The 25,078-nt window shown below is 46.6% G+C and overlaps 1 protein-coding gene across 5 annotated transcripts in view; it reads left to right on the forward strand.

The window, feature by feature from the left end:
- THADA (THADA armadillo repeat containing) overlaps positions 1-25,078 on the forward strand; it is a 327,909-nt gene that overhangs the window by 272,121 nt on the left and 30,710 nt on the right. For all 5 annotated transcript variants that reach the window (XM_043918136.1, XM_043918140.1, XM_043918139.1 and 2 more), the window contains 4 exons: positions 697-815; positions 1,258-1,330; positions 3,463-3,616; positions 7,299-7,430. In XM_043918136.1, the coding sequence (XP_043774071.1) occupies positions 697-815; positions 1,258-1,330; positions 3,463-3,616; positions 7,299-7,430 (478 nt within the window). The remainder of the gene's footprint in view (positions 1-696; positions 816-1,257; positions 1,331-3,462; positions 3,617-7,298; positions 7,431-25,078) is intronic.

Consider the following 25,078-nt stretch of genomic DNA (forward strand, 5'->3'; position numbering starts at 1 on the left):
GTCATGAGGCGGGACTGGGTGTGGCATCTCCAGGATAGGAAGGAGATTCAGCATCCAAAGGGCAAGGACTCTTTGCACAATGCTTGGCGTGGCTTCATGCCTAAAAAGGGCACTAAGAAAAGTGTCCGATGATAATGGTATTGCCAACAGAGTTTAAGCAAAGACAGAGATTGAGAGAGTAGGCCACTCAGTGCCCAAGGAGACAGAGCATTGAAAATTGGCTGTAGAATGTGCTAAAGGGTAAGTCTCTGCTGACATGGCTTTTTAGGGGCAGATGGTTACCTGGAAAGCACAATCAAAAGGAAAGGGCACTGGGACTTCCCTGGTGGTCCAGTGGTCAAGACTCCATGCTTCCATGCAGAGGGTGTGGGTTCGATCCCTGGCTGGGAGCTAAGATTTCATATGCCTAGTGGTATGGTCAGAAATTTAAAAAAAAATTTTTTTTTTTTAAAGGAAAGGGCACTGACCTAGGAATATGGCATCTAGCCTCTGATCTCAGTATGCCACTGCTCCCAACTGTCTTGTTCTTTCAAAGCTGTTAAGCGGGGTGAGGGGGCAGCGGGAAAGAAGACAGTGGGAGCTTTTTGAAAGCTAGACTTCCTTATCCATACAAGTGATTATTTTATTTAGATTCTGAAGATTCTTTTCTGAGGTTTTTGTATGTTTGTTTGTTTTCCATGGGTCTGGCTCACATAGATACTGAAAATTCTCCATTGCTTGGACCCCAGTGAGTGGCTCCCTCAGACGGAACACCGTGTCCATCTCAGCCCAAAGGAGTTCCTGATCTGGACGATGGATATTGCTTCCCATGAAAGGTTTGCCCGCAGTGCTCCTTGTGCAAACTCGGTACAACACATGGTCCTGTCAGTTATTTATGCAATGAACTTGAGCACAGCCCTGGCCTATGGACTCAGGTCCTGTATTTCTTTCTAAGTCTCAGGCTATGTTCTCAGCCCAAGCAATAGAATGATGTCAGAGTTTCCCATTAATTACCAAAAGGTAATTACTTCCAGAAGCATTTGTGTAGCCACGAGATAGAAATTGCCAGTCTTCACAGCCACATGGAGTACAGACTGTCTGCAAAAACCATATATATATATATATATATGTATGTATGTATGTATGTGTATATATATAAAATGATTGATTTTACTTATTTTCATAATTGTATATTTATTGAAGTGTAATTGCCTTACAGTGCTATATTAATTTTAGGGTGGTTTTTTGTTTGGTATGTCTTCTGGCTCACCTTTCTAGGTCTGAAATTCAAAGTGAAGCTCTGAGACTCGCCTCCAAAGTGATTGCCTACCACATGCAGATGTGTGACGAGGTAAGGCTGATTCCCCTGTTCTAGGGTCTAGATTTCTGTTCTCTGATTTCCCTGGAAGGTATCAGTAAAAGTAAATCATCCCACGGGCAGAATCTGTGGCACGGGTGTGTAGCTTCTACAAGAACATTGTTCATGTTGATTTTTCACTTTGGTTATAACTTGAGAATTCTGTGAGCACCATGTTTAGCATCTCTCTTCTTTTGTTCTGGGCAGTTTTGATTGGAGTCCATGAGGGTGACTCTATAATCCATTCATGTTATTTTTTAAGATTTCACATATAAGTGATATCATATGATATTTGTCTTTCTCTGTCTGACTTACTTCATTAATATAATTTCTAACCATCCATGGTGCTACAAATGGCATTATTTTGTTCTTTTTCTGGGCTGAGTAACATTCCATTGTGTATATACACCACATCTTCATCATGGATAATAAAGTTGGTGGGTGCTTAGGTTGCTTCCATGTCCTGCCTAATGTAAATAGTGCTGCTATGCACACTGGGGTGCATGTATCTTTTTGAATTAGAGTTTTCTTCTAATATATGTCTAGGAGTGGAATTGTAGGATCAATGGCCGCTCTAGTTTTAGTTTTTTAAGGAACCTCCACACTGTTCTGCATAGTGGCCTTACCAATTTACATTCCCACCAACAGTATAGGAGGGTTCCCTTTTTTCCACACCCCATTCAGCATTTAATATTTGTAGACTTTTTAATGATAGCCATTCTAATTGGTATGAGGTGATACCTCACTGTAGTTTCGATTTGCATTTCAAGAGTTGACTCACTGGAAAAGACCCTGATGCTGGGAGGGATTGGGGGCAGGAGGAGAAGGGGACAACAGAGGATGAGATGGCTGGATGGCATCACCGACTTGATGGACATGAGTTTGAGTAAATTCTGGGAGTTGGTGATGGACAGGGAGGCCTGGCGTGCTGCGATTCATGGGGTCACAAAGAGTTGGACACGACTGAGCGACTGAACTGAACTGAATAGTGCTATTGAGCATCTTTTCATGTGCCTGTTGGTCGTCTGTATGATTCAATTTATATGAAATGTCCAGAACAGACAAATCCATAAAGACAGAAAATAGACTAATGGTTTAGGGTTGGGGGGAGGGGGAGCTGACAGGATGGGGATGATAACTAAAGGATACAGGGTTTCTCTTTTTGCTGATTAAAATGTTCTAAAATTGATTCTGGTGGTGGTGGTACACACATATCTGTGAATGTACTGAAAATCATTGAAGTATGTATTTAAAAGGGTGAATTATATGGTATGTATATCTCGATATAGCTGTTATTATAAAGAAACAACAATAGGGTTTTGTTTAAACAATAATGTTGGTTAGGATGCTGCTTTAAATGTAACAGAGGGAAAAAAATATAACAGAAACTCAGAAATACAGTGGCTTAAACCAGAAAGAAGCAGTCCAAAACATAGTGATTCGACAATATTGGCCCCCAGACCTTTCTACCTTGTTGTTCTGCTGTCCTTAGCATAGCTTCCATTCTAAGGTCCCAGATAGTTGCAGCAGCTCCCATCACCTTGTCTTCACTCAACTAGCAGGAAGGAGAAACCCAGGATGTGAGGTTCACACCTGTTTCCTTACATATGACCTGAAATTGCACAGATACCACTTTTAATGGCACCCTATTAGTCAGAACTTAAACACATGTTATGCCCCAACACAAGGGAACCTGGGAAATGTAGTCTTCAGCTGAGCACCCACATGCCCAGGCAAAACTCTGGGGTTCTATTGCTAAAGATAGAGAATCTGGTTTGGGGGACAACAGGTATTGACTGCCAGTCTTCCCCCAAAAGTTTTGTCTTTACCAAAGCTATCAAATACATCAGTGTTCTGATAATCTGATTTGCATCCAGAAAGACTCCTGGAACTTGTTCTCTCATTACAGCGCCTCCATATTACGGAAGGATCACATTTCCTTCCCTGGAGTTGTTTTTTTCTCCCTAGTTGGGATGGAAAAGCAGCTAATAAACCTTTCTTCCTTCCTCCTGTGCTGAGAGCTAACTTGCAGATCCAGTGTGGTATACACTATGTACTTATCCCTAATTCTGTGTCTGCTCATGTTGCCCCTTCTGAATTGGTGTGTGTACACTTTGTACTTTCAGACCAGAGACTTGGTGGCCCCCAACCTGCAGCAGTGGGTTCAGTTGGTTGTCTCTTCCTGTGGAGATCATCTCCCCACAGAGTCCAGGCTGGCTGCTGCTGAAGTTCTTGCCAGCACTGCACCATTTTTCCTCACCAACCCCCAACCCATTCTCGGTAAGTGCAGTGAGCTGCTGTCTGGCGGGGGTTGGGGAGGGACGGGGCATCCGTTGTACCAAATGCACTAGAAAAATGTGAATAGATGCTCTAGGTTACAAAAGAAGGGAGGATGAAAGATGAAAGATGACAGCATGCACCATACCTTTATATCTTTGAATGATATTCCCATCCTCTCAGTTCCTACTCTAATTACTTTTCACCAACAGCTTCCTAACTGGCCTCTTTTCTTTTAGTCTTGTCCCCCAAGCCATTCTCCTTATGCTTCCAAAAGCCCTCTGTGGTCTTTCTGAAATACAGATCTGAGCATTTCCCTCCACTGCTTGAAGCCTTTGAGTGGGTGCCCATTGCCTTCAGGATGAAACCTAAATACTCTTTAGCCTGGCTTAGAAGGCCCTTCCTCTTCCATACCCTGGCCGCTTCTCCTTCCTCACCGGCCCCCAGGCCCCATGTGTCATCAGCAGGGAACAGTTCTCTAAACAAACTGCTGCTTGACTGACTTCTCTTTGTCTTTCAAGGCAGCCTAACTATCACCTCTCTCAGGAAGCCTGTTGCAGTGATCTGGATGAGAAATGAATGGGTCAGAGTGAAGAGTAGCCTTGAGGAAGAGAAAAGGCCAGGCTTGAAGGCATTTAGGAAGTAGACTCAGCAGGACTTGGTGTTGAGGTTACTATAAAGGGAACAGTCAAGGATGACTTCCAGGCTTCTGGCTTAAGAGACTGGAAAGACTGCTAGTTCATTTCACTGAAAGTAGTTTTAAGTTTAAAGCATCTTTGGAATTCCTGGCAGTCCAATGGTTAAGACTCCATGCTTCCACTACAGGAGGCATGGATTCTATCCCAGTGATGGAAGTTTCTACATTCTGCACAGCATGGCAAAAATATAAAATAAAAAGGTTTAAGGCATCTTTGGGAAAGAAAGGTAGAGATGTTTTAAAATCAGATGGATGTACAGCTCCAACTATATTTACCACGTTCATGTCTCTTTCCTCACTGTTATCCCCTATCATTCAAGAGTAATAATTAGGAAAGAGCATCGTATCAGTGGTGGTTGGGAAAACCAAGCTTTAGGAAATCCAAAGGAATTGAAAAAGCATAGGGGTTTTTGTTTTCACTTAAAGATATTTTTTCAGATTGTAGTGTTTTGTTTTTTCTTTTTTTTTCCTAGTATAGGGGTATAGCTGATTAAGAAACAATGTTGTGATAGTTTCAGGTGAACAAGAAGGGATTCAACCATTTTGTTTTGTTTTAAGCATAGGGTTTCATAAAAGGAAAACTCAGGACCCAGAGCCATGTCTCAGTACTGACCCTGCCCCTCTCCTGCCATCTTACACTCACATTAACCACACTGGGATTCTCTTCCATCCGTTACTGGAATTCTGTTTTTGTACTCCTCCTCCATGCCCAACCCTGGAGAATAAATCATGGTCCCTGCATCCAGGGAGCTTTCAGTATAGTTGTGGAGAAAAGATTTTCAGAATAAAAAAGAGAATTGCTTTTTCAGATGGTGACTTTCAAATTTTAAGTGTTATGGGAGTTCAGACCAATCAAGTGTCTCATGTCCCTGGATCTCTCTGAGGAACAGTTGTCTTTGGTATCTTCTTAAATCTTTCTTCTAAGTGACTTTTAGGCATTTTTTTCACACCCACAGGGGGACTTAAAGGGGGGCTGCTACCATTTTTGTTTAATCATTGGACTCAGAAGAATCTAAGAGCCAAGGTTTATATACTTCAGTGACACTTCTCCAGGGAGGATAATATCATTTTGCAGCACATTTTCTGGGTAACTTTGGCTGTTCTAACCCAAGTTCATATCAGGAAACTGTATATGGAATAATGTGGAATTCCTGAGTGAAATTGAGTCCTGGGCAAAAGCCATTAGTTCATCATGAATTGCTGGAGCTGGTTAGAGCATTACAGGCAATGAGGAAGGAGGTCGGTGGCAGCTGATGGCCTGTCATAACATAAAAACCAGGTACAGAACTGAGAGGCAAAAGACATAAAAGTGCGTGGGGACAAGTGAAGGACAGACCAAAGTTGTTTAAGGAGAAAGAAAAATTGAAATGGACTAAAGAGGAAAGATTGAGGACTTTGGGGGTATAAGAAAATATTAAGAAAGGAAAATTTGAAACCCTAGAGGACAAATGGAATGGATAGATTGTTGAGAGAGGAGCATTGACATATATACAGTGTGTGTGTGCATGCTAAGTTGCTTCAGTTACTCCCAACTCTTTGAGCCCGTGTGGACTGTAGCCCACCAGGCTCCTCTGTCCATGGGATTCTCCAGGCAAGAATACTGGAGTGGGTTGTCATCCCCTCCTCCAGGGGATCGTCACAACCCAGGGACTGAACCAGCATCTCTTAAGTCTCTTGCATTGGCAGGCAGGTTCTTTACCACTATCACCATCTGGGAAGCCCCATATATATATACTACCATGTGCAAAACAGATAGCTAGGGGGAAGCTGCTATATAATACAGGGACTTGAGCTCGATGCTCTGTGACAACCAAGAGTAGTGGGATGGAGGGGAGGCTCAAGAGGGAGGGGATATATGTGTCCTTAAGCTGATTCACGCTGTGGTACAGCAGAAACACAGTATTATTATAAAGCAATTATCCTCCAGTTAAAAAATAAAAATAATAAATAAAAAGAAAAAAAATGAATGAAGTCATATTCAACTCCAAAAAAAAAAAAAAAGGAAAAACTGAGTAAAATGTAAAGCCAGATTTGTAACAGACCAGAGAGCACATACCCCAGAGGAGCCAGTGCTATTCTCAGAATGACTGAAGCGTTGGTGGCTGTGCAGCCGGGTGCTCTCTGGACGGATGTGGGAGAAGGTGGGATAAGGAGGGTTCTGGGGGCAGAGCTGGTTCCCCGCTAAAAAGGCAAGGGATGGTGAGTGGTGGTCTCCTGTGGTGACCCACCCCACCTGCACAGCAGTGTCCTTCCTCTGAGGCCCCGCCCCCTTCCCTCCCTCATGCAGCCCAGCGCCTTTGTACCAGCCCCCCGGGACCTTTCCCCTGGAGCGAGTCACAGCCATGCATGCCCAGCCCTGCCTTCTCCTTACCGCGTGTTCTCCACTTGATGTCCATTTCGGTCGCTCAGGGACAGGCGCTCTCTGCTCCTTCTCTGTGGCCCCAGCAGCACCAGGCATGTGGACTTGATGGGGTCCCTGCCCAGGGGGCAGTGGCGGTGGTCAGGATATTGCCCAGCCTATATTGTGGCTCTTGGCTTTTTTTTTTTTTTTCGGTTCTTGCCCACCCTCCCCCCCAACCAAAGCATAATCTTGATTGAAACTTTGCTTTCGGAATTTATAAGCTCAAACAGTCACTCAGATCAACACTTGGCTAGTTTCCCCAAAGCATTCTTGAGGCATAAAGTTTCATTCCTGAGAAATATGAGTCATTGTGGACAGATAGGCCTGAGTCAGCCAGGCCATATCTTCTCAGGGGGGCCTTGCCTCGGGCCGGTTGCCTCCAAAAGCCTTTCCTATTCCAAAGGACGTTTCCAAACCTGTCCCCTTAGGGTCCTCGCTATTCCTGTTTTATCTGATGCTCAGGTCTCCCTTCCTTGCAATACCCACAAAAAAAGGAATACCTCATTCAGTACTGGATTTGAAGCAGTTATTTGTGCCAGCCTGTAGATTTCGTCCTAGGTAATCTGAATTCTTTTTGGCCTTCTTAGGACTGCAGGATACGCTTGCTCTCTGGAAGTGTGTCCTCACCCTCCTGCAGAGTGAGGAGCAAGTCGTCCGAGATGCAGCCACGGAAACTGTGATGACCGCCATGTCACAGGAAAACACTTGCCAGTCAACAGGTACCTTGTTCTTATCTCTCTTCAATGCCTACAGAGCTCTTAGACAGGAGTTGACGCATTTTCTGTGAAGGGCCAGAGAGTGAATCTTTTAGGCCATTCAGTCTCTGTCTCAACTCTGCCATTTTAGTGGGAAAGCAGCCTAAGCAATAGGCAGACAAGTGAACATGACTGTGTTCCAATAAAGCTTTATTTACAAAAGCAGGTGGCTGCCCAGATTTGATTTGCTAGCCACAATTTGCTGCCACCTTCTCTAGGACATTATAGAGAAAAACTGCTTTCAAAGATAAATATCTATCAGTACCTTCTCTTGGTCACATGGTCATCCTTTTTAAATAAGGCCAAGTCTGGATTTTCTGTGTGGTTACATAATCCAGGAATTACAGATCCATCATTTGGTTCCTCCGTGCATTTCAAGTTGATCCTCCTCATGTCTTGGCTCTTCATTTGGTGGTGACAGGAGGCCGGAGGGGAGTGGAAAGAGGAGCAGCCTAGATGAGTAGTTCTGAGTTCATAACCACTCATAATATGAGCGTTTTTAGAGCTCTGGGCCCTGGTTACCTGTATGTGAGGGCAAGTGCTGTGGAAGCAAAAGGGAACTCCAGGCTAAAGACAGAAAATGGACTGCTGGGTAGAAGGGACAGGGCTAAGTGGAATAGAAGCAAGGTCACACCTCTGAGCAAATGGCCATATGGGAAGGTGACTGCTCTGGTAGACTTGGATTCCCTGCATCTGGGGCTAGATGTCAGGAAAGATCTCTGGGCCAGCCATCCCAAAGGGGAGAAGAATACCATTTTGAGGTAGATAGTCACAAGCTGAGCAAGGAAGTTTACGTTAATGGATATCAGAATGGGAGGGGAAGCAGCCATACAGTGTTGGTACCTGATTCGGGGTCCCTCATTCCCCTGGGTCACCTGATTTGGCCACCTGATGCAAAGAGCTGACTCATTTGAAAAGACCCTGATGCTGGGAAAGATTGAGGGCAGGAGGAGAAAGGGAGAAGGATGAGATGGTTGGATGGAATCACCGACTCAATGGACATGGGTTTGGGTGGACTCCGGGAGTTGGTGATGGACAGGGAGGCATGGCGTGCTGTGGTTCATGGGGTCGCAAAGAGTCGGACTCGACTGAGGGACTGAACTGAACTGAACTGAATTCCCCTGGGAGCTTCTTCTGGAATGTGTGAACTTCCCTATACCTGAGTCCTCTCTTATAATGGTCTGGTCACTTTTCTCTGCATATGTAGAGGAAGCTAGTGTGTTAGTAATCTCCCATGATACTACTGAAGTTTAGCCAGGATCAGCTTGGCCTCTCAGTGGGAAAACCTTCAGTTTGGCCCTGCAAGCATTGTGCAAGCAGCCTTCTCCCATCCCTGTCCCAAGCTTTCAGAGTTCCTCATACCCAAAATTCTGCCGTTAATGATTTGTTCCTTTTTCCAACTGTACATGTTCCTTAGAAGGATACATGGAGCACCCAGCGAGTGCTCAGTAAGCATTTGGTAGAATGTAATACTCATTAGATTACTGTAGGACCGACCCTCTCATCAAAGATGGGAAAGATCATTTCATGCTGTAATTCATAAGTGGACTTCTTCTCTCCTAATCTTTAGAGTATTTGCCCTACTACTTTGATTTCTTTCCGAATTTTTCCAAGTTCATTACCATGTTCTCCCTCCTTTTGGTTTTTCTCAAGAAATAGAAATCAGTAATTATATATTCAGTGTCTTGCATGTACAGTTCCATGTGTGAAAGCCTTGAGGGGTAAGTAATGTAAAAGGCTACTTGTCTTTGTATTCCCCATCTTGATCTATAAAAGATGATTTGAGGTGCGAAAAAAGACAAGAATCTAAAATGATTAAATGTAATATGTTACCCTGGACCAGATCCTGTACTGGAGGGGTGAAAAGCCATACAGAAAGTGATTAGAATAGCTGACAACATTGAAATATTGTCTGTAGATTAAAATCAATATTAAATTTCCTGAATCTGATAACCGTACTATAGTTTTGTAAGAGTATTTTTATTCTTAGGAAATGCACATCTGAAATATTAAAGTGGAGAAGGGCACAGTGACTGCCACTTACTCTGAAATGGCTCAGAAAAAATAAAACTGTGTGTGTAAGTGTTAAACACAAGTAGTTGCTATACTTGCATCTTTTCTGTATGTTTAACATTATTTCAAAATAAAATGTTTTTTTAAAAATCCAATTCCACAACTAGAAAAGACTAATACAGTATATATATTGATAGATCATCTGCCTGGTTATCGAGTATTCCGCCCCCCAGTGTAACTACTTCCACGTAAATTATGTGAAAACATCCTGCCCCACCTCCACCTTTTTTAAAAACTGATTTTGAGTGAATTTTGCATCCAAAAACTCAAACCCAAGCCAGATTCCTCACATTCAGAGATCCCAGCAGCATGACATCACTGTGTGAGGATATCGTTCACCGTGTCCCCGTGTGTTCCCTGTTCTGCCTGATAGCAATGCTTAGACAGAACTCCATAATGCAGCGTGGTTTTCTTAAAAAAAAAAAAAAAAAAAAATGCACGTCTTTCTGCTTTAGATGGAAAGTAACTGAGGACTGGGCACCACCACCCTGATTTTTCACTCTAGTCAATATTTAGCCAGCTGATTCACGAGAACAGTATTGTCTTATTTTGACATCTCTCAAGGATACCAAGCAGCTGATGGTTAAGTTTTCACATTCCTTCAGCATACAGGGGTTTTCTAGCATACTCTAGCATACTCTGCTACTGGCTTGCTCTTTGGTGTTCCAAGTTAATTACTACTACTGAGTCTTAAGTACATTGAAAAGGGTGGTGGTGGTTTAGTCGCTAAGTTGTGTCCGACTTGCGTGGTCCCAGGGATTGTAGCCCACCAGACTCCTCTTTCCATGGTATTTCCTAGGCAAGAATCCTGGAGTGGGTTGGTTGCCATTTCCTTCTCCAGGGGGTCTTACTGACCTTGAAAATGTGCTGTGTGTGTTGTGCTTAGTCACTCAGTTTTGTCTGACTCTTTGCAACTCCAGCCAAGCTCCTCTGTCCATAGGGATTCTCCAGGCAAGAACACTGGAGTGGGTTGCCTTGCCCTCCTCCAGGGGATCTTCTCAACCCAGGGATCGAACCCAGGTCTCCTGCATTGCAGGCAGATTCGTTACCATCTGAGCCACCAGGGAATTTAAAAATACACGTACATAATTTTGTCCTCAAATCAGTGGTTTAAAAAGTGCCACAGTAAAATAATCATATTAAATGAGGCTAATATTTAATGGCTTCTTTGAGAAGGCTAAGTGTTAATTCTTCTCCTCCTAAGAAAGAAAGAAACCATGAGGAGTCCTTGCCACTGAGATCTCATCCTGTAAGTGACGGTTGGATAGGGACAGAAGGAGCTCTGTGCTCATACTGACAGCCTGTTGGGGATGTGGAGAAGTTGGGGTGCATTTTTTTTTCATTTATTTTTATTAGTTGGAGGCTAATTTCTTTACAATATTGTAGTGGTTTTTGTCATACATTGACATGAATTAGCCATGGATTTACATGTATTCCCCATCCCGATCCCCCCTCCCACCTTGGGGTGCATTTTGATTGTGGGGCCTGGGGAGGTTCCTCAGAGTGGAGCTGCCCAAAGCAAGGGATAAGCTGCACACAAATGAGAGCATCTCAACACGGAAGAAAAAGCTGGAGCCAGACTTGAAGTTGAGGGCAACTTGAGAGCTTTCTAAGGAGCAGCTGGTGGATGTGTGTGGCCAGAACACAGGCTGAGGCCAGGGGAGTGGAGCAGAAATCAAAGCTAGAAAGGCAGGGGTGGCCACCACATTTGGATGGCTTTGAATGCCACGCCAAGGACCTCTTCCTATAGGTGAAGGGAGACTGGCGAGGGCTCAGAGGAGTAATGCTGCCAGGAATGTGGACCTGAGGAGCTCTTTCTGGAAGACTCGTGTGAGATGGATCAGGGCTGGAGACGCGTCAGTGGGGGTGAGACAGATCAGCCGGGAGCTGGTATCAAGCATCCTCGGGCTTCCCTAGTGGTTCAGACGGTAAAGAATCTGCCTGTGATGCCCAGGTTCGATCCCTAGGTTGGGAAGATCACCTGGAGAAGGGAATAGCAACCCACTCTAGTATACTTTCCTGGAGAATCCCATGGACAGAGGAGCCTGGTGGGCTAATGTCCTCATGAGCTGCCTTCAGCAGTGATGGGATGGAGAGAGTGTGGGGCAGACTGAGGCGGGTTTGGGGCTGTGCTCGTGGGCGGTGGGAGAGAAGGGAAAGCGGAGATGACTTCAAGGCTTCAAAGCTGGGAGGTGTCCAAGGGAGGTACCTGAACACGCCTCTGGCACTGTCAGAGCACTGGGACTGTAGCGTTCCAGGAAGTGAAACTACCGGGAATCAGGAAAGGCATGTAGAGGCCACAGTCACCGTGATCTGGAACAGAGTATTCCTTAGGCCTTGGAGCATCGGCAATGGAAAAGGAGAGGGCAGAGGGGGATCTTTATCTGCTGGAGGAACAGCGCGCACTGTTGGCTCTGTCCTTCCCTCTCCAGTACGCAGCGCAGTGCCCCTGGGAGGCCCAGCACTCCCTCTCAGAGCAGCTGCTGGAACTGGTGGCTCTGGCTAGAAACCATGGAAGAGGCCTGCGTGAAACCAGTCACTGAGCACACAGCTGCCTTGAGGTGGAACTTTGTGGTGTGAATGAGTTAGTGATTCTGCAAGGCCTGGAGGACATAACTTGGTGTTTAGATAGCCCTCATGAGGGTGGATTTGTTGTTTACCTTGTTGCCTGCTGAGTTCCACTGTGTTCCAGCCCGTGCTCCACCCAACATGGTCACCTGGAAAGCGGAACTCCTCGGCTGTTAATAACACTCTGAGCACCCCTGAAGCTCCCTCAGCTTTGGACGTGAGGAAGCCCCATCAGCGGGACCTGCCCCACCGATCGCTCCCCCTCCCCTCTCCACCAGTCACAGCATGCTAAGAGGAACAGAAGAAATGGCGCGTGTGGTGTTTCTTGTGTGCGTGCATGCTAAGTCACTTCAGTCATATCCCACTCTGTGACACCATGGGCTGTAGCCCAACAGGCTTCTCTATCCATGGGATTCTCTAGGCAAGAATACTGGAGTGGGTTGCCATGCCCTCCTCCCGGGAATCGAACCTGCGTCTCTTACATCTCCTGTGTTAGCAGGTGGGTTCTTTACCACTAGCACCACCTGGGAAGCCCTGGGACTCAAGAGGAGGAGATTGAAAGTCTCAGGAGGGAAGAGACAGTGTTCGGGCAGGACTGCAGGTGGGGCTGCACCTCACTCCTGCCCCTGCTCTGACTTGACATCAAGCCCTGAAATGCTCTGGAAAGTGCTTTCATGGCAGATGCAGGAGACACTAAAGGCCATCGCCTGGCTGCTTCCACTTCCTGGGCTCTCCGCTTCCACCCGAGCAGCTCACTCACTTCTGTCTTACAGATTCATACCCCAGGATTTCACATCTGAGCTCATTTGAACAAGCGCTTCCATATGAGGCAAAAAATCCCAGCCTGGACACTATTTAAATTGGAATCACTAGATTTGTGTGATTCTGCGTGAGGCAGAGCTCTAGGTAGAAGCAGCAGAGGAGGCACTTGTGAAGATACAAACTTCAACAGCCTGTTTAGGAGGAGAGGATGAAAGGCACCTTCAAAAAACAACACACCCAGAGGTGTAGAAGATGGCCAAAATTCAGCAATTTGAGGTTATTCCTTAGCCTTTTAAAAAAAATTCTATTGAAGTGTAGTTAATTTATAATGTATTAATTTCTTCCATACAGCAAAGTGATTCAGTTATACATACATATATTCTTGTCATCTTCTTTTCCATTGTGGTTTATCACAGGATACTCTGCTATATAGTAGAACCTTGATGTTTATCCATCCTGTGTATGATAGTTTGCATTTGCATAGCCTTTCTTTTTTTGTAGAACCCTTTGTCTCTGATACAAGGTCTCTGCTGAGTCTCAACTTGATACAGTAGCGTCAGACTTGAAAACTCTAGGATAAGAGGACGGAGGGTCTGACCTGAGGGGTGCTGCCGAGATGCCTGAATCTAGAGGCCTGAGGTGGAACCCTGCATGCTCACCTTGCAGAGGAGGTGCTCACTGTGAGCCGGAGGAGATGCAAGGGCAGGGGGTGGGCTGAGGTGCTCGAGCAGGCAGGGGGCTGGCCTCCTCACCTTCTCTGGCTCAGGATCTCCCTCTATCCCTCCTCTTCCAGCTTCAGCCAGGGAATGCCACCTGACTCAGAAGCCCTCCTTCCTTTCCTTGTTTCTGTTTATGAGATTCAAAAAAGCTTCTGATACCCAACAGTCTCTTTGGTTGATGCAGGAAAAGAAAGAGGCCAGTTAACAAGGAGGTCCAGACCTCAAAACCACTGTCAGTGTTTAGGTTCAAGAATGATGACTGCAAAAAAAAAAAAAAAGAATGATGACTTCTTGGTAGAAACTTTTTTTTCGTTTTTGTTTTTTTAGATATAATTGACATAAAAGGCAGAAACTTTCTTATGAAGAGAGTGTTATAAAAGAATAAAGGACTTTTGGGAGAGAGAGACAGAGACAGAAAGGGAGAGAGAAGTGAGCACACGTTTCCTTGTGGACATGAGTGATGGGTGGTTCTTTTCCTTGGAGTACTGGCTCCAGGGAGTTCTCGTTCCTCCCTTCCACCACGTCCCCACCCACAAAACAGTCATAGAATGCCTGCTCATTCTGCCAAATAGAAATGTTTAGGGGTGACACCCTAAATCCCACCTTCTCTGCAATGCCCCCCACCTTCTAAGATCTCCCCTTTTTCTGAACTCCTGCAGCAGTTTGGTTATAAACAGCCCTTGATTTTCTACTCTTTTATCATTTGCTCTTTCATACACTTTAGTTCTATCTTCCCAACTCGCCCACGAGTTTAGAGACTGTCTTCTGTTAGGTACACAGTAGGTACTCCGTTGGTGTTGATGGCTGATCTTCCACAATAGGCCGCCTACCAGTCGATAGTTGTGTCAGCAGTCGTGAGTCCCCTGAGGATATTAGAGTGCCCTTTGAAGCAACGAAGCTCCAGAACAGGCAGACTGACCCTCCCTGCTAGGACTGGCCCACGGGGCCATGCGTGGTGATGTTCATTGCTTCGAACAATCTGGAGAGGCCGTCTTTGTGCATGACTCACCGTCTGGGGCTCATGGGGTAAGAGTTGGCAGCCCCGCCGGACTGTTTGGTCCTTCCTCACTCACACCTCTTGGGTTTGAGTCTCAGACTGAAGGGCCAGGGAGCCAGCCTGGGGACTGTGGGCCGTGGCCCTGGGATAACCAGGAAACAGTGCCGGCGCCTCCAAGCTCTGCATGAGGGCCAAAGAAATCCTAGAACACTGATGGAGCTCAGCAGGGAGGTGGAAGAGTATAGACAGGAGCAGGATGTAGAAAACTTGAGACTCAGAGGTGAGAGAACTAGGCAGGAGGCAGGTGGCCATAGTCTATTTGTTGGGCTAATTGGAAACAGTTACACAGCCAGGGCAAGGTGAGGAAGAAGAGAGCCGACGCCTGGTCAGTTTCCCCCTAAACATGTTCCTCCCCCGACCACACACACCCCACCCCTCACACATAGACACGCACATGCTGTCATCACCACACAGAGCCCAAGGGACCGCATGAGAAGTGTGAACATGGCTCACACGCTCCAGCCCTTGAGCAAGCCGGGAGGGAGCCTGGGTCACTGTGACATTGCAAAACAGCCCTGCGGTGACCGCTCCATCAGCAAAGCCTGAGGCCCACGGGCTTCGTGCTGAGTCACAGACAGTTCCATCCTGGAGCGTCCGGAGCCACCCCCAGCCGTGTGCCCAGCGGAAGGCCCTGCCCTTTTCCCGTTCCTGCAGGTTCACAGGGTCCGGTCCTCTGGGTCTGGCCTCCCTCCTGCCTCGGCCTCCCAATAGCTTCTTTCCTCTTCTACTCAGATACGCTGTCTCCAAAGTGTCTCTTCTGTTCGGAGGCCCCGGAGACTGGCCCCAGCCTCCATTTTAGATGACCTTTAAGCCCCCAGGAGTGTCATCTCACATGCAGGTACCAAGTCCCTGTTTCTCGAGAACAGTGACCACCACCCTAGAATTCCCCTCATAGCTGCCTCCAAGCCTGACCTAAATGCCCCTGGGGACAAGCTAAACTTACTTGCCTCTCTCATTCCTTGTGCATATTTTTAAGTTCTGAATTGTTTTCTCACTCCTCCTCTTACTCCTACATAGATAAACCACAGGTTTTTCTTTTACTATTTAAGTATGAGGCCAGAAGTGATGCCATCACGCATATTCATCCAACAAATATTTGCAAAGTGCCTGTCCACAAGGTCTGTTTCACGTGCCAGTTCAAGCCACCAGGATCTCTCACCTGGACACCGGCGAAAACGTCCAGCCTGGCCTTCCTGCCTCTGTTCTCATCTGCCGGCAGTCCACAGTCCCTGACATTGTTGAAGGGCCCTTCTCAGGGAACAGATCAGAGGATGTTGCCCCCTCCTCAGACCTTCCCTTCCTTCTCAGAATAAAACCCCACTCCTGAAGTAACAGACAAAGCCCTCCCCAACCTCACCCCTGCCTCTCTCTCCAGCCTCATCCCCTGTTAGGCCCCCTCCCTCTCTCTTAGCTCCAGCACCCTGGCCTCCTTTGGGGGTCCTATGGCTCACCAAGCCTCAGGGCCTTTGCACTAGTTGGGCCCACTGCTTGGAATGGTCTCCTCTGGTCCCACACGGCTGACTCCTTGTCTTGTCAATCTCAGCTTCAGTGTCCTGTCTGCAGAGATGCCTTGACCACCCCACCCAGTGTACAGTTTCCACTCAATCATTTGCTGATACTTCACCCTGCTGATTTTATTCTCTGCATGGTTCTTGGACCGTCTTATTATTTTACTGTCTACTTACCTTGTTATTTGTCTCTCTCCACCAGAATAAAGGGCTTCCCAGATGGCGCTAGTGGTAAAGAACCCACCTGCCAACGCAGGAGACGTAAGAGATGGGAGTTTGATCCCTGGGTCGGGAAGATCCCCTGAAGGAGGACAGGGCAACCCACTCCAATATTTTTGCCTGGAGAATCCCATGGACAGAGGAGCCTGGTGGGCTACAGTCCATAGGATCTCAAAGAGTGGGACATGACTGAAGCGACTTAGCATGCATGTACCAGAATAAAAATTCCAGGGATTTAGGATTTTTGCTTGCTTTGCTTGTTACTGTATTCCCAGAACCGGGTACATAATAGATGCTCAACAAAAATCACTCTTGATGATCAATGGAGTGGAGGGATGTACAATCACAGTAGTTAAACCCAATAGAGGTTAGTATTTTTAGAAACGACTTAAGGTAGAAGAGGTGGAGCTGTGTGGATGCTGGGCTGTGAAGTTGCCCTGAGATGGCGGGTCCTTGTTAGGGTGGGTTAACTCAGCCATAGTTAGACCCACCTCTTCTGCAGTGGCAGGTCCTGGATTAATTCCCCCTCTCCCTCCCATCCCATCCTGCCCTTTACTTGAGCAAGGGTTTCATCTGTGGGGGCCCCTGGGTCAAGCTTGGGGCTGGCCCTGGGAAGTGCCCAGCCAGGGAATGCCTTTCAGTTGATCATCAGGCTCTGGTCAGTGGGCTGGGACCTGTGCCAAATGAATCCATCTGGAAGGCAAACATTGGTGGCTGCAGCTCTGAGAATGATGGCCCTTTCTTCCTGGGGCCCTTGTCTGGCTGTGTAGGCCAGGGCAGGGTGGGCCAGCAGGGGAGGAGAACATTTCCCTCTGGAGGCTTCTGCTTCATTTTACCTTTTGTGATCTTCACAGCCACTCTGTGAAATAGTTCGCTCTCTTCTCCATTTTACTATCTTCTGAATTTCTCTGAAATTCAGAGAATTGAGGTAATGGACCCTGGGTCTTGTGGGAGATAAGTTTCAAGTTGGAATTGGCTAAGTTTCAAGTTGGAGCTCAGGTTCCTGTGGTGACAAAAGCTTTGCACTCAACACTTCTAAGACAGGAAAAGGAGTCTAAGCCGAGCCTCTAGGTTTGGAACCTAGGAGTTAATAGAAAGCGGGCATTGGGAGTCTTCTAAACTCACTGCTGTGTTTAAAAAAGAAGACGCTGGAATCATTACCCAGGAAAATGGATTGGAGACCCAAGACTTCAGATAAACAAAATCTGTCCCAGAAAAGGGAATAGAAGTTGTGGCGGCTGGGGCAGTTGCAGCCAGATGTGGCAGGAGGTCCTTGGTGAACGCTGAGTGTGTCCCCATTTTCCTGTCCTTCCTAGAGAAAAGGAATCACACAATCTGAGGGTTTTAGAGCCTCTACTTAATAGTTGGGGAAACTGAAGCTCAGGTAAATAAATGATTTCCCCAGTGTCACATAATTAGTAAGGAAATGAGGCCTAAAACACAGACCCCCGAGACGCAGAAAAGCGCTTCTCTCCACTGCTCCCCAAGCCATTATTAATTTATAGAGACAAAGTGACAGAAATGTCATGTGCCCACTGAGAATAATCCAGACTTCTGGGTTGGAGAGAACCCATCGAGGGTAAGATTGATGCTGTCGCATAAGGCAGAGGAAATGGAAGGTTCCCTGGAAGAGAGAGCTTGGAGGAACTCCAGCATCACAGGGGTGGGAAGAACAGAGTGTTCTGTGAAACCAGGCATCTCCCAGCAATAAAACCACACCCTGCCGTCAGCCCTGAGATTCCACGGCCTTGCTCCCTCCCGGGCCTTCTCCCAGGACCATCTGGATGTCCATCTATACTGTCAGTAGGTTCCAGGGAAGGAAACACAACAAGTTAGCAATTGCAATGCTAACTCCCAAGCAGACCGCTGGCATTGCCTGGGCAGAGGGCGAGGGGAAATGGCTGTTGAAGCAAAGTAGCTGAGCAGGAATTAGTTCTGTATTTTCTCATTTATTCCTTCAAAACTAGCATGCTTGATCAAGGCAGGAGCCCCACACACCCACCCCAGGTTCAGTGGACTAACCTAGCAGAGCCCCAGTTAGCACGTACCAAATGCCCTTCCCGTCGTTGCTGTCCCAGGAAGCCTGGGCTCCTGACGTTCACCTGCGTCTCAGTGAGTGCGTCACTGGCAGCCGCCCCACCTGATGTGCAGAAGCAGACGCAGACTAATGCTCCGGTCTTAAATCAGAGCAGGTTACCACCACCACGTGGTACCCTGCCTCCACCTGGTTGCTAGGGTGATGGGATTGTTTCCATGGCCTCCCAGTGACTAAGCCTCAGAGGGACAACAACCGGCTCCTCTAAAAGAAATGACAGTCATTTTTGCATCATATTGCCTCCCCTGTTGCTGCTCGTGGAAGCCAGCTCCTAGGGCACAAGGTGACAGCCCCACGGGTAATGATGAACCCACAGTCTGGGGCTCAGGCCATATGGTGCTGGTGTGGGTTTCATCTTCCCTCTTTGTCAGGGCGAGCCCAATGTCCTGTGATCCTCATTCTCCTGCTTGTGGCCTCAACTCTCCTCTTCTGTGCTTTCGTTCCCGACCTCAGGAGCCTCCACGTTCCCCCGAGAGGCCATGTCAGGATATAAGGGTCCTGCGTGCACCCGTGTGTGCAGTCTTCCGTTTTGAAACCTGGGCCAGTTTCATGAGTTGGGGTCCCTTCTCTGTCAGGGATGACCAGAGATGGCCTGCATCTCCATTTACCCCTGGACTGCTTAGGATGACTGAGGCCAGCAGCACCCCTAGCTTCCACCTCAGCTTTGGGCCTAACTTCCACTCTGAGAGTACCGAGCCCCACCGAGTACTCTCACCGACAGACTTGCCAGAGGACATCTTCTTCTGGTCCCAGCAACCAAAGGATTGTGTAACGCAAACTGTTACAACATAGCTACTGCCTGAAAAGTCACGTCTGGCCACCACGCTAGCCCCTCGTTCCTCGCATCCTGTCAGAGACTTGTAAGGCCCTCATCCTGCCTATGAAACCCTCGAGCCATATTCTCAAGTCTCTCAGAGCGATAGCCTGGTCTTCCTTGACTCTGCTGCTCTTTTTTGACTTCAGGAATCCATGTAGCAGGAGCTGGTGTAGACAGAACAGAAGGGGAGGTGGCTCTGGTAGTGGTAGGGCATCTCCAGGAGTGTTTTTACCTGTGTGCACAGGAAAGGTGTGTGTGTGTACCTTTAGATCATGTATGGGTTGGTGTGTTATAAATCCGTATGCCCCTCAGGGTGGCTCTTTGTAGACCCTACACAGAAGCAGTTAGGAGATAAGTGTATCAAGAGGAGTTCTGAGGAGAGTGGGATTCTAGGAGATTATGGTCTGGCCAGTTTTCTGATGTATCAGGATTGAGGAAGGAGGAAGTGTTCCCACCATCATCTAAATGAGGAACTCCTCACTTTATGGCAGTAATTCAGCTTTTCCAAAGTGGTTTCTCGTGAGGCTTATCTACAGGAGTGAGGGTGAAAGCATCAGGTGAGAATCAGAGACAGAGGCTGGCCTTGCCGGCAGCTCACCTCCTCTGTCTTTTCCTCTCTCTCTTCATTTCCTTCTCTACCCTCCCCCCACCTTCAGCTGAAGTGCCCCAGTGACAGGAGCACAGTTAAAGATCTTAGTTTGGGGCCCATCTTAAAACGGACTTTCTAAAGTGTTTTCTTGGAGTTTCAGACTGGAGAAAGCTGACGTATTGGCCAGGGTCTAGATTTGGCACCTGTAACAGACCCAGGTGAAAAGCAGCCTAAATGAGTGAGTGATGTGTCTCTCCCTTCTCACAGAAAGGCTGTGAGGCTCCACCATCATCAGGGACCCACACCCCCTTTCTTGGTGCCCTGCCAGTGTCGGCCTCAACTGTCCCTCTCCTGGTCCAAGACAGCAGTTCCGGCTCCCACTGCCACATCCGCCATCCAGTGAGCAGGAGAGAGGGAGTCACAGACAACACTTCCAGTGGCACTCCATCAGCCAGGACTTGGTCGTGTACTACATGGCTCAGCATAAGAGGCTCGGAAATATGTCGCCTGTGCAGCTGGAAAGTCTGTTCCTATGTACGGAGGGGATGTTGATTTGGGGAGATGGGACCTTCACGTCTCACCATTTCCCATCTTCTTGTTTTCATATCGATACTAATTACCGAGTTCCTGGAAAGTTCTGGCCACTTGCTAATCGCCAGGGACACAGACATAATTAAGATAGAGCCTCTGGCCTTAAGCTATTGGGAGTTTACCCTCTCAGGTGTTATTTACTTAAAATCAACAGGGTTTCCCTGTATTTACATCCAAATTATTTTTTTTAGCAGCTCATATGGCCAATTTTGTGAGAAAAGGAGGTTAATCAATAATCCACAATAAGAATTTTAATCTACAATTTCTCACTGCCTTGATAAGTTTAATTGCTTATCTCTGTTACGTTTCTTAGGAACACACATCACCCAAATTGCGAACAAACTTTATTAGGAGGCAAGATTACTTGCCTTGCAATGGCAATACCCGTAGCCAGAATTCCCTGGAAAAGTATCTCTTTAATGGGGAAACCACACTTAGAAGAGACCCAAGAATGGGGAGTAGGGGAGAGAGTCCCAGGGTCATCTCTTTACATACATCTTGCCAATTCCTTCTGTGCTTTGGCCCATATTAGTGTTGTGCCTGGTATGTCCTCATTTTGTTGTTGTTTAATTGCCAAGTCGAGTCTGACTCTTTGCGACCCATGGACTATAGCCCTCTAGGCTCCTCTGTCCATGGGATTCCCCAGGCAAGAATACCGGACTGTGTTGTATGCCCTTATCTACCAACATAAATGGATGATTCTATAAGGCCCAGCTCCAGGTCCTTCTTTCCCACAAAACCTTCCAGGCATTTGTATTCTCTTTCCTTTTGTCAGACTCACACTGCTAAGGTGTTCCATTGTTTCTTGGTTATGATCCCACCCACACCATAAACTTCTTAAGGTCAGGAGCCTTCATCAGAGCAAAAATGGGTAAACTTCTCGAGTCACTTGTGTCAGGCTGACATATCGTCCTAAAGCATGTTTTAGTTTTTTGGGGTTTTTTTTTTGAGAGAAATGAGGACACCAGATTTGAGGTGGGCAGCTCCCCGTGGGTCAGAGTCCCCTTCCCAGCCTCATGACAAGTCCAAGGGTTCCCAGTGATCCAAACAAGGCTCGGTCTTTAGATTAGGATGGATTGGCAGGGGGCTCCTCAACCCCATCCTGTCCCATTACACTAGAAAATGAAATTTTCCTGATCTTTTTCAAAGCCAGTCATAGAACATAGTGGTTCTGCTTTAAAGTCACCAGTGTGTTACTTTTTTTTCAAAAGCAAAAGAAAAAAAAGTCAGATTCTTACCCTCTCCTCCTCCTTAATCTGTTCCAAATGAAAGCTTCGAGGAGGAAAACTCCCAGAACCTACTGTGTTCAGCAAATTGGTTTCTGCTGTGAAGCGGGGCCGGGCTGGGGAATGGAGTTAGGAAAATACATGGAACGTGACGTAAAAGATTCGCTTTGTGTTTGGAAAAGGATTCAGGTTGTTTTCAGGTTTTGAGTTACAGCTCCGGTGAGTTTGAAGAAGCAGCATTGAGCGGCACCTTTGCGGGCTTTTCATTCGACTTTTCCTACCTTGGCCATCCCGGTTCAAGATTCCTGGCTTCGCAGGCTGGCTGGGGAACCTTCCTTCATAAATAACTCCCCAGGAAGACAGGAGTGATAACAGACTTTAAGTGGGAGCTGAACTGCCTTAAGCACTTAGGAAAGGCCATGCAGAAGTCTGGTCCAGGAACTTTTCTTGCAAAGGCACGTGAGTGCTCTTCAAGTTTTCAGTTGGGTTACTCTAATTTTATTATTCCTCTAACCTCTCTAACCAGCAGGGTGATTGAGGCTCTGATTGTGAGCCCTGTTTTTATTTTTCACACTCTATTTTTATACTTTGAAGCTGTGGTTATAAAATAGACACTCAGAAATATTGGCTCTGCACCCACAAGAGCCAGGAGGCTCTCCAGATGCATGGTGACAGAGTTGCTCCCAGCAGGGCTCCTCCCCCAGCCCTGGCCTTTCAGGAAGGAACAGGGGACAGCAATTGCTGGTAAGAAACTGGTTCTACCATGAGCAGAATTCTGACCAAGAATGTTACATTTGACTCTGAGAAATTGGCAGGTATGTTTTTCTAGTGGCTCCCCAAATGCCCTTGGACAGCAAGAAAATCAAACCAGTCTATCCTAAAGGAAATCAACCCTGAGTATTCACTGGAAGGATGGATGCTGAAGCTGCAGTACTTTGGCCACCTGATGAGAAGATCTGACTCACTGGAAAAGACCCTGATGCTGGGAAAGCTTGAAGGCCAAAGTAGAAGAGGAAGCACAGGATGAGAGGGTTGAATTGCATCACCGATTCAATGGACATGAGTTTTAGCAAACTCTGAGAAATAGTGCAGGACAGGGAAGCCTGGCATGCTGCTGTCCCTGGGATCACAAAGAGTCGGACACGACTGAGTGACTGAACAAAATGCACAACAGTGGGGCAGAACTCTTAAAAGCAGAAGTTCCAGTTTCAGACAAAAGATTCATTTATCTTAATGTGGACAATTTTTCTGGCCCCCATCTTCCTCACCATCCATGCAGGAGGTGTGAGCCTCAGAACACTTAGGTAAAGACAATAACAAAAAACAGCTTCATTTATGTATCACTGCCATTGGCCAGAAATGGTTGTCAGTTCATGTCACTCTAGAACTCAGAGACTGGGCACAAGAAATCATCCCAAGTGCCAACCATCTTGTGTTCTCCTCTGCCAGTTCCAACCCCTCCCTCCATCCTCTTGCCATCTTTTTCCCCAAGCTCCTCCCTACCCTGTCCTTCCTCCAACCAGAAAACATCTAGGAATCTCCTGACATTGTTTCCACCTTGGCTCCAAGCAACGCTGGGTCTTTTTGAACAGACTTGTCCATAAATCTTAGATTGTTTTTCATCTTTGAAAAAGCCGCTTCTATCAGCAAGTCATTATTCACATGTCAGGAGCAGGGAAAAGTTCACTGAATTTCAAACTTTAATTTCTTTTCACTCCAGTTTACATCTACTCCCCAGAAACCACAGAATTTTTTTTTTTAAATCAGTCCCAATAGCCAAGGTACCCCATGACACAGCCTCCTAGAACCAAGGCCAGCCACCTGGGTGTGGAGGAGGGCAGGGTATGGAAGAGCAAGCTTAGGTTTGCCTAAATGAGAGTGGGCTGGCTCTAACCCATGGGGAAAAATAATTTTGGCTTCTCAGAGAACAAAAAACCCACTGGTCTCACTTTAGAGTGATGGTTTGGAGAATCAGGTAACATAATGAAAAGCTCAACTTAGCTGTGACTATAAATTACAAATAGGCGATCCAGTATAATATCGCTAATGAGCTAGAATATACTTCATTTCCATGTTATAACAGCTAAAGGATAGCTGAAGGGAGAGTGAATTTGGAGCCAATAGAGAAAAGAGGAAAGGAGGAAGAGAGAAAAGAGGAACGGGGCAAAGAAACCAACTCCCACACCAGAATCCAGCTCTTCCTGTCTTTCTGCTTTGTGATCCTCAGCAGGTTGACATTTGACCTCTTGCTGGTTGTCATGGTTACAGTATGATGTCTGAATCTCCAGATAGCTGCTCAACATTCTAGGTAGGAAGGAAGGAGCAAGAACATACAGTTTGCTTATCCCAAGGTTCTTTATCAGGAAGAAAAAAATGCTCCCAACCGCCTACCCCTAGTAGATCTCTCTGCATGTCTCCCTGACTAGATCTGGGAACATGGCCATCTGAGCTAGCCAGGTAGGCCAAGAGAGGAAGAATCATGCAAAGGAGAATGAGATGGGGCCACATACATCACCTAGAGCTGCATGCATCACCTTCCATAACAGAATTGAATCTCTGTTAGCAAGGAAGAAGGGCGGTGGCTATTAGGTGGCTCCAGATGAGAACTCCGTATGTCCCCAGGGAGTGCCATGACACATTAGGGGACTGTAAGTGGTCCAGCATGAAAGTATGAGTAGGATGGGAGAGGAAGGACCAAAACTGGAGAGGTGAGGGCAAGATCTTCAAAGGCCAGGAATGCCCTGCTGATGAGTTGACTCTCTTAAAAGAGTCTTCCCAGGTTCTAAGTAGGAAATTGAGACAATAATGAACATTATCCAGAAGAGCGGAGGAGGCACCAGTGCCCTCTAAAGCAGTGGTTTTCACACTTAACTGTGTACACAGATGACCTCTGAGGATCTTGTGAAAATTAGCTTTTGATACAGTAGGTCTAGGATTCCACACTTTTTCATAGATTCATGGAGGGTGTTGATGTGGCTCAAGAGACCATACTCAGAGCTGTAAAACCTGAAAAGGTTTTTCTTGAAAACCTGTCCAGATGTGATTGTTAAGTGTTTTTAACATAACTGCTAATATAACTGAAATAAGAATTAAGACTCAAATCTTTAAAGAAAAAAAGACAGTTACTCTTAGATTGAGTTTTCCTCCCCACCAAAAAGGTAACATCTGATGTAATTTTTAGAAATCTGATATCTCCATGTAACAGAAAAACCAAACCGACCATGATTTGAACACAGTGGAAGTTCCTGTCTCTCTTGAGTTAAAGGGGTCCCCAGGGCATTGTCCAGGCTGATTGGCAGCTCCCAGTCATGAGGGACCCCCTCTGACTTCCTCTGTCTTCCTGCTTCCCTCTCCTGACATGTGGCTTCCATCCTCAAGGTCACGTCTT

This window comes from Cervus elaphus, chromosome 11, assembly GCF_910594005.1.
Source record: "Cervus elaphus chromosome 11, mCerEla1.1, whole genome shotgun sequence".
Classification (NCBI taxonomy): domain Eukaryota; kingdom Metazoa; phylum Chordata; class Mammalia; order Artiodactyla; family Cervidae; genus Cervus; species Cervus elaphus.